The sequence below is a fragment of the Doryrhamphus excisus genome, linkage group LG1 (genome assembly GCF_037039965.1).
Source record: "Doryrhamphus excisus strain RoL-2023G ecotype Guam linkage group LG1, RoL_Dexc_Guam_v1.1, whole genome shotgun sequence".
Lineage (NCBI taxonomy): Eukaryota > Metazoa > Chordata > Actinopteri > Syngnathiformes > Syngnathidae > Doryrhamphus > Doryrhamphus excisus.
In genome coordinates, this window is record NC_136357.1 from 15,930,414 (window position 1) to 15,942,831 (window position 12,418).

Sequence of the window (12,418 nt, forward strand, 5' to 3'; positions counted from 1 at the left end):
AATGACAAATGTATATATAAATTACTGTATGTTTTACGTTTAAAGTTTAAATCAACAAAATTAACATACCTACAATCAAAACACATACAGATACAGATAATACAGAGTTAGTACAAATATTCCGCAGAGAATTTGGAATGTAACTGTTATTGCTGGCACTTTACCCGAAGATGTGGCTCAACCGTGTTATGACACTAAAACGTCTAAAGAGAGCAGTATTGTGCAACCGTGGTCTGTCGAGCGGAAATGAATCCCCCCAAACAACCGTCAAGTTGTCATGTGACTACCAACATGGCTGCCACGCTAGCAAGCGAACATTTCGACAACTTGCAGCTTCTTCTTAAGGTATTGTTATGACTTAAAATGAAACTACTATATTTCTTAATGCACAATGCTTGGAGGTTGTTTTGTGCCACTGTTTTCTGTGTTTCGTTCACGTGATTAGCCCTCTAGTAGCCGTGAAACAGGCTATAACACTGTACACAAGCTGTAAAGTTGGATTTAGATTTTGATCAATTTTCAAGTAATTATTATCTAATTATTATTGTTTTCAATTATGTCCCTGAAATATTGTTTATACTGGCGAACGAGTGTCTTTGCATTGTATTAACCTGTCAGGCCTAATCTTGTCAAATGTGTTCATTAAGGCTCTCTCTCCATTATCAGCTCATCTAGGAAGAGTAATTGAACATATTAGCATAGTAACATGGAATTATCATGCTGTCAGCAATGTAACAAAATATTAATGTTAAAAACAAACTACTGTGTGTATGTGTTTAGGCCCCTTCCAAAGATGCCGTAAAGGATGTTTGTATGGCAAGTCATCGAGGTCTTAATCGCCCACTGACTCAGAGCACAGCCAACACACTCTCCATTCCTGAAGCTCAGGCTGCACAGGTGATTAGACATCTGCAACTTTCACGCACATGTACAGTGGATCCTTCACATACACACATTCACAGCCGGCAAATAGTTTTGGCAGAAAAATCTTTCTCCATATATTGGTAGCCAGTAATTAAATAAGTGACATTGCAGATACTTTACATGGACCACTTTTAACTGTTCAGCAGCCCTTGAATGCACCATAGTTGCTGTGAGATGCAAAAGTGAATGTTATATAGTCAGTGTGTGTGTGTGTCTGTCATCCAGTTGGTCCAGTCCCTCCACATCCTCTCACAACACGTGGTCTTCCACAACCTGAGCTCCCCCGAACAGATCCTCCATCTTTTCCCTGAGTCATTCCACTCCAGCCTGAAGAACCTGCTTACAAAGATCCTTCTGGAGAACAGGTCAGCGCCCTCAGGCTCCTCTTCTTTTCTTTTGACCTGAAGTGATGTCACACATGTCTATGTAATGCGTTTCAGTGCAGCATGGAAAACAGAAGCTGTCAGCAATCAGAGTGAGTTGGCTTTGTCATCATCATCATGAACTGTTGTGCACTTCAATTGAACATGTGTGTGTATAGTCTCACTCCCTCAGCTCAAACAACTGGACTGGAGGGTCGACATGGTAACAAGCTCGGATTCTGTCAGCCGCATGTGCATCCCGACCTGCCTGGTCCAGTTCAAGGTGTCTGCAAATGTCCCCTCCACTTTGGTCATGTGAACGACGCATGCTTCATGATTTGGTGTGCTGTTTCACAGACAGAGAATCCGTGTTCTTCCGGGGGAAGTCAGTCTGTTACCGTGGAAACAGTGGAGCTGAGCAGAGAGACCGTGGACACCATGCTGGATGGACTAGGACGTATACGGGACCAACTGTCTGTGGTCGCTGGCAAATGAAAGCTTATTGAGAGACTGGCCACCCTAGGTGGTTACATCATCACCATGGTCCAGCCTTATGTTGACTAATGCAAAATAACCACAGTATTGTCACATTTATTATTATTACAATATCATTACTAATTATATAACAAAATTACTACATTACATTGTCATATTTAACTCTGCCCACAAACCAAAAAAAAACAGCCTATAACGGCTTCGCCCCACTGTGTCAAGATGTGTGTGAGTGTTCAGGAGGATGTTAGTACTGTGATACCATCCATGTCCAGCTCCACTGTATGAACACTGAAGTTTCCCAGACCCTGTGAAGCATGCAACAAAGCATTTAAAAAATGTTATAATTCCAATTGTAACGACTTGGCTTTTGTCCTTACCGGTGTGTTGTTGAGGACCCGAAGCACTGCCTGCTGTTGTCTAGGCTGGCGGGTCAACAGGCAGAGGAAGCCGCCACCCCCCGCGCCGACCAGGCTCTGACCTATGACCAACGGGCACAGGGCGTCCATCATGACACGAACTGATGCCGGTTCACAGCCAGGCGCCATCAGCTTTTTGTGGTGCCATGAACGGTCCAAGCAGCAACCCAGTTTTGACAAGGAACCTAGCGGGAGCATGCGTGACATCTATGATACACTGTATAGCAGGGGTCTCAAACTCAATTTACTTGGGGGCCACTGGAGCTCGGGTCTGGGTGAGACTGGGCCGCATCAGGTTTTCCAAAAAAACAAAACAAAAAGGCATTTATTAAAAACAAAAAAATTAAAAAAAACTTTGCTTTGGTTCCGATTTTCTACAAGAAAAGCTCTGATAAAACATTCCACTGTTCTCAAATATCTTACTTTTTATTTTTCTACACAAAATAATATGAAAAATAAATAAACAAATCAAGAATAAAGAAAATAAATCAGTAATAAATAAATAAATATAATAATAATAAAATGGCAAATAATAAAAACTTATTTACTTTAAACTTTAATAGCCAAAAACTTACCACTTCCACACGGATAGGGAGGATAACTATTAACAGTTATTTAATTTTTAACATGAACATTAATCAAACGTAATATTTTTTTCTGGGTACATGATACCATACCATATCAAACTTGCGCAGGCCACAGTAACATTAAACATTCATATCAATGCAGGGGCCTCAAACTAGTGTTCTGCGGGCCACATTTGGCCTGCGGGCCACGTGTTTGAAACCCCTGATGTATAGTCATGGTGACATGCATGCACACACAAATCTGTTTCTTGACAATATAGAATACACACACACTGCTCACCATCTAAGCAAGCTTGGGCACATTCCTCAGAGTTGGACACCAGCTGCTGAGCGTTGTGGACCATCGCAGGAAGACGACTGTACCAGCTGCGCACCACGTCCTATACTCACACAAACACAGGCCAGACATTTTAGTGTACTTTACAGTAGACAATCTCCAGCTCCATGTCCATGTCGGGAGTGCAGTACCTGCAGCAGGTTGCGAGCCAGCCTAGTTTTTCCAGTGTACACCAGCAGGAGCCGCTGCTCCAGAGACAGCAGGAAGTCTTCTGGGGGGCATAGACTCTCAACGTGCACATGAAGTGGCAGATTGGGTTTGGACCGGCCGACTTTCAGTCCCCCTACAAGACCTCCCACCTGGTCCTGCCAGCCCCCGCCTCCAGAGGACAAAGTTGAATCAAATGGAACAAGCACAAGTGTGCAAATGCACAAACCTACCTGTAGTGAGGACTTGCTCCAGGTGCAAGACGCCATGGATGAGTGCATCGCTGTCATATGTTTGACCTGTGCATCTGTATATGGCGGCCAACAGTGCCCCTGCCAGGATGCTGCTGGTACCTACAAGTTGAATGAGTCATCAGCTAAATTGCTGCCTCTCATCCTCATGGTGCTCGTGGTCTCACCAAGTCCTGAACCGGTGGGCAGCTCTGACCAGCTGTGAAGTTCCACCCCTCCACCCCACCGCTGAAGCAGCTGATGCCCCAGAGGATGCTGGGAGGGTAGCGACACCAGACGGCTGCACACGCACACGGCCTTCAGCAGCGCTCCTGCCACACAAAGGAAGGCAATCACATTACCTGTCTGGTTCTGATTGGCCGATTGTGTTCCTGCACATATGTGAAAGGTGTACCGGGTGCATGCGGCTGACAGTAGTCCTTCAGGTCATCAAGGCTTGTGCACACAGTCTCAGTGGAAACACCAGAGTCCCGCCCCCCAGTGTGGCTGACCAGCAGGAGGCGAGGTTCTCTGATGCGACGTGCCCGGGCACCAATTGGACGCCTGCCATCAATCTTCACGGCCACATTGGTCACCGAGCCACCATGCTCAAAAGCGATGGGGGGAGTGTCGCTCCAGCCGCCTGGAGCACAAACAGATTATCAGTGTTTGGCTTTCATCCCTGATGATCAACTATTTTATGATCTGATTATGGAGCTTCCTTCAAAAGTAAATAATCAATTGAGCTCACCAGCAAGGTCCAGTCGGGCTGGACACTCCACTTCGTGCCACAGCTCAATAGGTGGGACTTCACTCTGGCCAACGGAGATGAACTTCTGTGATGACATCACAGCCTGACGCAGCAGCACCTGGGCTGCACCTTCATAGTGACGTGCCGCCCGCACCAGCAGATCCGGCCTGTAGGGGGGGGCACGTCACACAATGGCTATTTAACACCATTATTTACAGCAGACCTACCGCTGCTACTGATGCGCACCTGCTGAGCCACTGAGCTCTCTGTGCAGCCAGAGCCTTAACGCCGCCCCTTAGATCACCGTTTTCCAGCAAGAAGTAGGCGGAGCTCCAGGCCTTATTAGCTGCTGGCCCGCTCCTGAGCCCCGCTGTATCTTCGGCCATGCACACCAGCACATCAGCAATGCAGGAGAGGCAACGAGCTGCCACACCCAGCTGGGCCCCTGCGTCCGCGCCTTGTTCAGTTCTTCCTGCTGCAACTGACAGATTTTATCATGAATGACAACGCTTTCATCATCATCATCATCATCATATGACTCACTGTTGTCCAGCGTGTCCAGCAGCGCCCCCTGCTGCCCGCCCAGCACGGCCGCCCTGAAGCAAGGCAGCAGGCAGGCGTCACTCCGACTAGTCAGGGCGTCCGTCACCTGCCTCCTTCCCGCCAGGAAGAGCAATTGCTCCCTCCACTGGAGCTCCGCCTCCTGGTGTGTGAGTGACAGCACCTCCTTCAATGAAAGCCTCCACGCCTCCCTCCACCTGTGCACGCAGCCCTCTCCGCCCAGGAGCCAGGCCACGCCACCCGCCATGTCGACAAGCCCTCCTCGAGGGTGCAGAACCGGGAAGAGGCGAGCCTCGAGGAGGGAGCACGGGTTTCCTGGGAACCACAAGTCCTCTGGCCTGAGACAAAATGACATCACTTTATGGGCGTGTTGGCTTTAGATGGCACTCAATACATTTTACATGGGAAACAAAGGTCGAGGTCCTACTGTACGCTTGTCCTGTTGAAGAAAACACTCCATTTCAAGTTGAGGAAGGAAGAATCATCATCATTGCAGCACAGCTGACAAGCAAAACAAGGACCAAGATCAGTGCAGTCCAAAATGCAGGAGAAGCAAGGAGCTCTATCTTATTATGTCATGAGACATAATAGGACATGCTGAAACGTGGTGGGACATAGTAGGAAATTATCTGGTATGACAAAATAGGAAATGAAAGAACATGTTGACTTGAGACATGATGGGATATTAGAAGTGAGCGGACCTGAGACATAATGGTAATGGTAATGGTTTTATTTCATTTGAACATGCATCAGAGTAGGAGTAGGAAGAAGCAAAGCTTATTAAATCCTACCCCTCCATCTGGTACTTTTACAATCAGTAACTGTTACATTTGTTCACTTCCTGCTTTCCATAATACAGTTTAAGGTTTTTTTTGGGTTTTTTTTTTGTTTGTTTTTTTAATAATGCACCTCGTGCCGAAGTATGAGGTGATATGAGCATCCAATGACATAATGGGTACCATAGTAAGTGTCAATATAGTGACATATATAGCATATCATGACTGGTTCAAGACTCTTCATCCTTGTATTTAGCAAACATCAACTGCTTGTATTGTTTCTTGAATTGGCTCATCGTTATGCATTGTTTGAGGTCCTTACTCAATCCATTCCATAGTTTGATTCCACATACTGAAATGCTATGGCTTTTTAACGTAGTCCTAGCATAGAAGTGTTTCAAATTTAGTTCTTCCCTGAGATCATATTTCTCCTCTCTTGTAGAGAAGTTTTGGAGGATATTTTTAGGTAATTGGTTGTTTTTAGCCTGTTATTTTAGCTGTTTGAAGATGAACTATATCAGCAAGTTGAAGTATTTGTCATTTTACAAATAAGTAGTTAGTATGTTCTCTGTAGGCGGCATTATGAATTATCCTTACTGACCATTTTTGCAGTACATTTAGCGAGTGAAGATTGCTTTTATAGTTATTAGCCCATATTTCCACACAATAAGTAAGATATGGTAGAACCAGAGAGCAATAAAGAGTGTGGAGTGATTTCTGATTGAGAACAAGTTTTGCTTTGTTCAATACTGAAATATTTCTGGCCACCTTATGTTGTATATTTGTAATATGAGGTTTCCAGCTCATATTTTCATCTATTGTGATCCCCAGAAATGTATTTTCGTTCACCCTTTCAATGTCCACACCATCTATTTGTATTTGCTGGTGCGTGTCCTTTCTGCTGTTATAAAACAGCATGATTTTAGTTTTACTTAGGTTCAAGGACAATCTATTATCATCAAACCATCTTTTTAGTGTGACCATTTCTTCTCTGACCTTTCTAATGATTTCGTCTGTACTCCCTCCAGAACAAAAAACAGTGGTATCATCCGCACATAATACCAGCTTTAAGTCTTTCGTTACTTTGGAGATATCATTGATGTACAAATTGAACAATTTTGGCCCCAGTATTGACTCCTGGGGAACTCCGCACGTAATATATGAACTTGCAGGACATAATGAGATGTGATGGCACATGACAAAACCTGAGAGAACTAGGAAATGTTGGGACGAGATGAGACATAATAGGACACATTGGGACATGATGGAAAGGAAATGATAAAAGGAAATGATAGGATATGATGAGACATAATGGGGCATGATAGGGGGTGATGAAACGTAATAGGACATGTGATTGACATGTGTGATTAGTACCTCCAGGTCGTCCAGTCCTCCCATCACTGTGTAGACCTTCAACTTCAAGTCCCCGAGTTCAATGCGATGTCCCTGAATGATGATGTCATTGACTGGCACCAGTTGTCTAATCCAAGCAGATGTGGACTCCTCAAGACCTGATAATAAACAACCAGACGGGATGTGCAGAGGACCCTGGTGGTATCAGGAGTGAAATATGACAAGACATGAATTGATCTATGTAATGTTCGCTTATTCCATTAATGTGTGACCTCCTCACCTGCAGGTGGCAGTGTTGCACCACTGCCCCTGTCTCCAGGGCAACATCTCCCTCCAAAACACTGTTGATTACTCGCCCTCCCTTGCTCACGCTACTGTCCAACTGAAAGGATGAGGAGAAAGAGTTAAGAGGCCGAGGACCTGATTGGCGGACATGTAGATCACCTGGATGTGGGAGAGGGCGTGTCCATGTGTCCAGTCACAGGTCAGCCGGTTGACATGTCGTTTCCCGGACAGACACATGTAATCATAGCGACCACCTGGAACGTACACTGACAGGAAGACGAGACATGAGGACCTCAAAGAAGTGACCACGTGATCGTGCTCACCCATGCTGAGCGGCGTCCCTCTCAGGATCCTCCACAGCTCGAGCCTGCCGCTCCTCAACGCCACTCCCTGTGGCTCGCCAGCAGAAGTGCAGACCTTCTTGTTCTGGCCCACAAACTGCTCCTCAGTCTGATCCGAGCAAAGACACTTCAACACGTCCAGGAAGAGCGAGATCTGAAGAACCAACACTGCAAATGAGCCACCTATATGAAGACCGAGCAAGAGGAGATACTACCTGGAGGGGTGGAGCGCCCGAGTCCAGGCCCAAGTAGGTGCAGCCGTTCAGAGGAGGCGTGACGTGAGCTTGTAGAAGTTTCTCTGCGACCATTCTGCTGAAGAAGACTGGACCTGACACCTAATCTCTCACACACACATACACGCACACTCAGTCTTTAAAAAGTGTCTCTGATGTTACGCAAGTTGTTGTGAGGAGAAGCTTGTCACCAGAGGCACGTTTCCATCATGCATTACTGCTTGCTGGATCTGCTCCTTGCTTCCCTTGTAAATGATGTCCCTGATGTGACCCTGAAGACATAAACAAGCTGATGCAGCCTTTAAATCATCTATCAGAAGGAACCACACATCTAGAAATGTTTGTGTTACCTGCTGGTCACACAAGTAGACCCCATGATTGACAGCATAGGACACATTGCCAGGGAGCGCCAGAGCACGGACACCAGAAAAGCTGTCCCAGGACAACTCTAACACACACATTGAAACATATGCAATGTAATAATAGGGATTACAGTATCTGCCTCCTGCTGGTTTTCAGGGTGAGCGTGTATGCGGCAGCAGTGGTGGTGGTCCACTCACTAAAGTCTGGGGGGATGCTGAGAATCATGTCGGTGCTGCAAACCCAAACGCCAGGAGGAGAACCAGGACACACCTGCCCAAAGAAGAGTTAATGTCGCCTCAGTGTGACACACAAGTTATGCAATGTAACAATCCAGACCAGGACCAAGCAGAACCTGGTTTGTGAGGCAGTCAAGCAGCAGGTCCAGACAGCAGACCGGCGCCTGGACCTTCTGAGCAGATTTCTCCAGCGGCAGCCAGGAGAAGGCTCGGCTGCATGAACTCCAAGGAAAATCCCGACCCTGGACAGAGAGAACTAGTAGGATAGTGATTCAACTGGTGGCCCGTGGACTAAATCTGGCCCAAGAATGCCATCCGACCAGCCGGCAAGCTCACTTCACAGCCTGTGAGAAAACAAAATTTTTGCCATTGTGCACCGATTCAAAAAAAATTGGTGCAGAAGCTGCAACGGCGATTCCAAACAAGTGTGACAAACATGCAACAACAACAAAATAAGGAAGGCGGAAGACACTTATCTCTACATATCTTTTCTAACAGATTATGGTCCCAAAATGACATGGAGATTGTCGTTATGTTGCCACCGAATAGCTTTTGTGTTGAGAGCTAAGTGGGTGAAATGCTGGGTCAACCAGCTTTTGGTCAAGACGACCTCTGGTTATATTGAGAGAGTTGGGACTGTGTGGAAATGGCTACTAGCACACCGAAATGCAGTATATAGCAATTTGGAGGTCAAAATTTTCAGATGAAATGTCAGTCTATGCTACTGCCTGACTGATTAGGTGCCTGCTGATTTCATGATGAGTAGTCCTTTATTAAGAATAAATACGTGTTTCGTTTCAGACTGCGTATTTGCCTGTCAAATGTTGTAATATAAGAAGACCAAGAGGCCACGTGCTAATGCCAAGACTGCTACGAAATTGCCTCTTCTAAGAATGCTCTTAAGAACACCAGAGCGCTCCAGTCAAAGAGAAGACCTTCATTTTTGGACTCACAGTGTGGAGGATGAGGATGTGAGATTCATCCAGCACGTCAGCTGTCACCACCTGGAGGAGGAAGTGGAGTCGGATCACATGGACATACAGTAGTGCAGTATTCTACAACTACAACGTGTCGCTCCTACAGTGTGTCCTGCTCGGCTGCTCAGGTGTTCGGCCGCCACCAGCAGGGCGTTCAGCGTCGCTCCCCCACTGCCCAAGGGCTCTTGATGGTCCTGCACAGTGAGAACCAAGGTACTGTGACACAAGGAACCACGCTGCTGCCTTAGCTCCAGCTCTGACAACAAACAGTTATTCATATTAGTATGCATCACGTTTTCTGAACATGTTGAACTTTTTATTTTTTTAAGGATTCAAGCAAGTTGGTGTCATAGCGCCACCGGTAGGCAGCCTGGTGTATGTGCAGGTATTAAGAGGCCACTACAGAGGTGAGTTTACCTCTCTGGAAGGCGTACACGCTGTCTTTGTGTTGACAGGTGAGGACCACCACAGACCAGGTGAAGCCAGACATCTTCTTCATTCAGCTAAGAAGGCGCCGAGACCTCCGCTAGCAGCTGCTGCGAACCAACCACAACCCTTAGCAAGCTAGCATGGCTCATTCCGAACAGCACATCCATTGCGCTAAGACTTTATAATTGACATTTGAAAGTATTATACTATACAACATTTGCCTCTTCATATTTAGTCGTTGTCCCCTCTTTCAGGTAAAAGACGACAAAATCCTGGGGGCTTCTTGTCCCTTTGTAACTCTCGCTTGGTGATTTTGGACTGCTCAGACTTCCGTACTTCTTCCAGTGGAGCTTGTTTGTGGTGTTAGCACGTCTCCACCGGGCGGTGACTACCTGGGAAAAGACAAAACCGCTCCACAGGACTTAAAGACCAAATAGGTTTTGTTTTAAAGATACTTTTATTTCTGAAAAGGGTTAATTGATTTATATTTTGTCCGGACTAAGTCAAATTACTTCAATTCAATGTAGAACACTTACTGTATTCTGGGTGTATTGTAATATTATATAAACTGCTGCAACAAAGAAAATTGAAGTTTTGCAGCGCTTTGGAAATAGAAACAGTCGTCTGAATATGTTAAAAAGTAATTACTTCCATATGAAAGTTACTGATGACATACATGTCAAAGAAATTACAAAGTAAAATTCATTTAAATTTTTATTGACATCAAGATGCAAATGATCACGTGAAAAGGCAAACATCTCACTGCTAAATCACACCAAAATTAAAATAAAAAAAGTTGTAGCAATGAACTATACATGTAATTCAGTAATGTATATACACATTTACAGTTATTTAAAAAAAAAGCAGAATTTAGTTATCCTTAATCTTCTTCCTCCTCTTCTTCAGCAGGCAGCGGCCTGGATCTGCACATACAAAAATACATTGGTTACACACAAAACTTTCCAGAGCAAACTCAGTCCATGACTCCTGTTCTGATTAAGCCGAACCTTTTATTTTCCTCCCTGTCAACACATCAAACAGATGCATCTCCGGTTAAATGGCAGCTTTACATTTACAACACAAATTAACGTGATCATTTTAGAGCAATAAATGATTCAAACACGTAAACACACACGCTAACAAACATACTTCCTGCTGGCTTTGGACATTCCGCTGCCTCCGGCCTCTTCATCGTCATCCTCATTAGATGGCTGGGGTCTCTGGTTCTCCTTTTCAGGCTTCCTTCCTGGACCACCAAAAAAGTCCCCGATGCCCTTCTGCCATGTGGGAGTGGGTCGTGGGCACACGGGGTTCCCTCCAGCATACTTGTTTTTTGCTGTGGGATAAAATAATCATTAAAAAAAACAATCTGAGTATGTGACACCTTGCATGAGTGTACTGTGTGAACAGAAGCTGACCAGGAGTGGACGGTTGGCTGGAGGAGGAGGCGGCGGCGGAGGACGCGTTGGCTGAACTGGCGCCCAGTGACTTCCTGGGTGCAGAAGCTGCAACGGCTACAAGCATAATGACTTGTTAGACAACGTCTGTGCACTTTCTTTATTCACTTTCTTTACCACATTCTGAAAACAGCCTTTTCAGTTCGAAAAGGCTTAGCAATTTGTACACATAACTAACTTGAGGACGGACAGGGTATTTTGTTTAATTAAGAAGTGACGATTAAATCAAGTAGTTTAGTGCTCTTCAGCCACGTCAAAAATGGCGCCAGATCACATAGACAACAATTCCTACAAACTCATCACACTAGCGTATTGATATATCGATCCGTATACATTACTATAACAACATTATTTATGATCCTGTTCAGAATTTGTTGAAGGCGCGGTTTTGGCGGGAGGCTATTGTTCCAAAAGCCGGCAGAGTTCAAAAAGAATGATTTCCATTTAAATCGATCGTGTAATTACATTAGTTTGGAAATCAACACAATTAATTCCCGCTGTTACACAAAGAAACTACTGACGCATCTATAGTCTGAATCAACAAACAACGTCACTACTACTGCTGCTCCCACTACTTTAAATACGTCCGTATTTAAAATACTGCTCTTTACCTTTCCTGTACGATGCGGGCACACTGTCAGCTTTGGTGCGAACCATTTTTAATCCAGATGTGAAACTTTTTGAGCAGAAAAAAACTTTTACGTCAAAGTAAAAGTTATCGGGCAGATGGAGTCTCCCGCCTCTCTTTAACAAGAAGAGCGGATGGGGAGGGAGATTTCTTCTTTGTTGGTGTCTTTCAATGCAGGCTGACCCTGTGCTGCCCTCTAACTGTCAAAACGGGTAACACCGTAAACCTGCACGCTTTCGTCAAGGCCACAAGGATATTACTTTGTATAAATAATAAGTTGTCATAGATCACCGTGTTCCTTATATTGACTACATTCTCATCAGACCAAGCTGTGCTGTATCGGTGTACCTAATTAAGTGTCTACTCAGTAAGGTTTTACTCAATCACAAATGTATATTGCCTTTTTTTTTAATAACCGTCATTTTGGCCATGCAGGGCCAAGACACTGCGTTTCTTTTCAGGCGGTCACGAAAGAATGTAATTTTAATGATCAACCCACCCTTCAATATGAGGGAAGGAGCTCATGAATT

General features: G+C 45.0%; 3 protein-coding genes across 7 annotated transcripts; 1 reads left to right on the plus strand and 2 right to left on the minus strand.

The window, feature by feature from the left end:
- Positions 1-241: 241 nt before the first annotated feature.
- On the plus strand, positions 242-2,613 carry commd9 (COMM domain containing 9). Of its 2 annotated transcripts, none has more exons than XM_078791337.1 (6): positions 242-345; positions 781-897; positions 1,150-1,289; positions 1,370-1,399; positions 1,466-1,569; positions 1,644-2,613. In XM_078791337.1, exons 1-6 carry the CDS (start codon positions 247-249, stop codon positions 1,790-1,792), a joined length of 639 nt encoding a protein of 212 aa, XP_078647463.1. In that variant the 5' UTR covers positions 242-246; the 3' UTR covers positions 1,793-2,613. The 2 variants fall into 2 exon arrangements, with proteins under 2 accessions (XP_078647463.1, XP_057931858.2); XM_058075875.2 differs by having other exon boundaries at positions 1,365-1,399; positions 1,644-2,611.
- Positions 1,862-10,159, minus strand: fcsk (fucose kinase). Of its 4 annotated transcripts, none has more exons than XM_058075867.2 (24): positions 10,025-10,159; positions 9,792-9,907; positions 9,479-9,630; positions 9,351-9,401; positions 8,514-8,639; positions 8,359-8,431; positions 8,149-8,246; positions 7,990-8,070; positions 7,781-7,900; positions 7,548-7,719; positions 7,384-7,490; positions 7,220-7,321; positions 6,961-7,134; positions 5,238-5,311; positions 4,793-5,148; positions 4,496-4,730; positions 4,250-4,416; positions 3,914-4,141; positions 3,687-3,830; positions 3,502-3,621; positions 3,253-3,440; positions 3,065-3,164; positions 2,159-2,382; positions 1,862-2,086 (listed from the first exon to the last, which is right to left on the minus strand). In XM_058075867.2, exons 2-24 carry the CDS (start codon positions 9,871-9,873, stop codon positions 2,015-2,017), a joined length of 3,246 nt encoding a protein of 1,081 aa, XP_057931850.2. In that variant the 5' UTR covers positions 9,874-9,907; positions 10,025-10,159; the 3' UTR covers positions 1,862-2,014. The 4 variants fall into 4 exon arrangements, with proteins under 4 accessions (XP_057931850.2, XP_057931851.2, XP_078647462.1 ...); XM_058075868.2 differs by having other exon boundaries at positions 10,019-10,159; XM_078791336.1 differs by having other exon boundaries at positions 9,792-9,910; positions 10,025-10,154.
- Positions 10,160-10,659: 500 nt separating this feature from the next.
- On the minus strand, positions 10,660-12,046 carry pclaf (PCNA clamp associated factor). Its single transcript, XM_058076484.2, has 4 exons — positions 11,872-12,046; positions 11,222-11,317; positions 10,953-11,139; positions 10,660-10,726 (listed from the first exon to the last, which is right to left on the minus strand). The coding sequence occupies exons 1-4, from the start codon at positions 11,915-11,917 to the stop codon at positions 10,684-10,686; spliced, it is 372 nt and encodes a 123-aa protein (XP_057932467.2). The 5' UTR covers positions 11,918-12,046; the 3' UTR covers positions 10,660-10,683.
- Between the last annotated feature and the right edge of the window lie 372 nt (positions 12,047-12,418).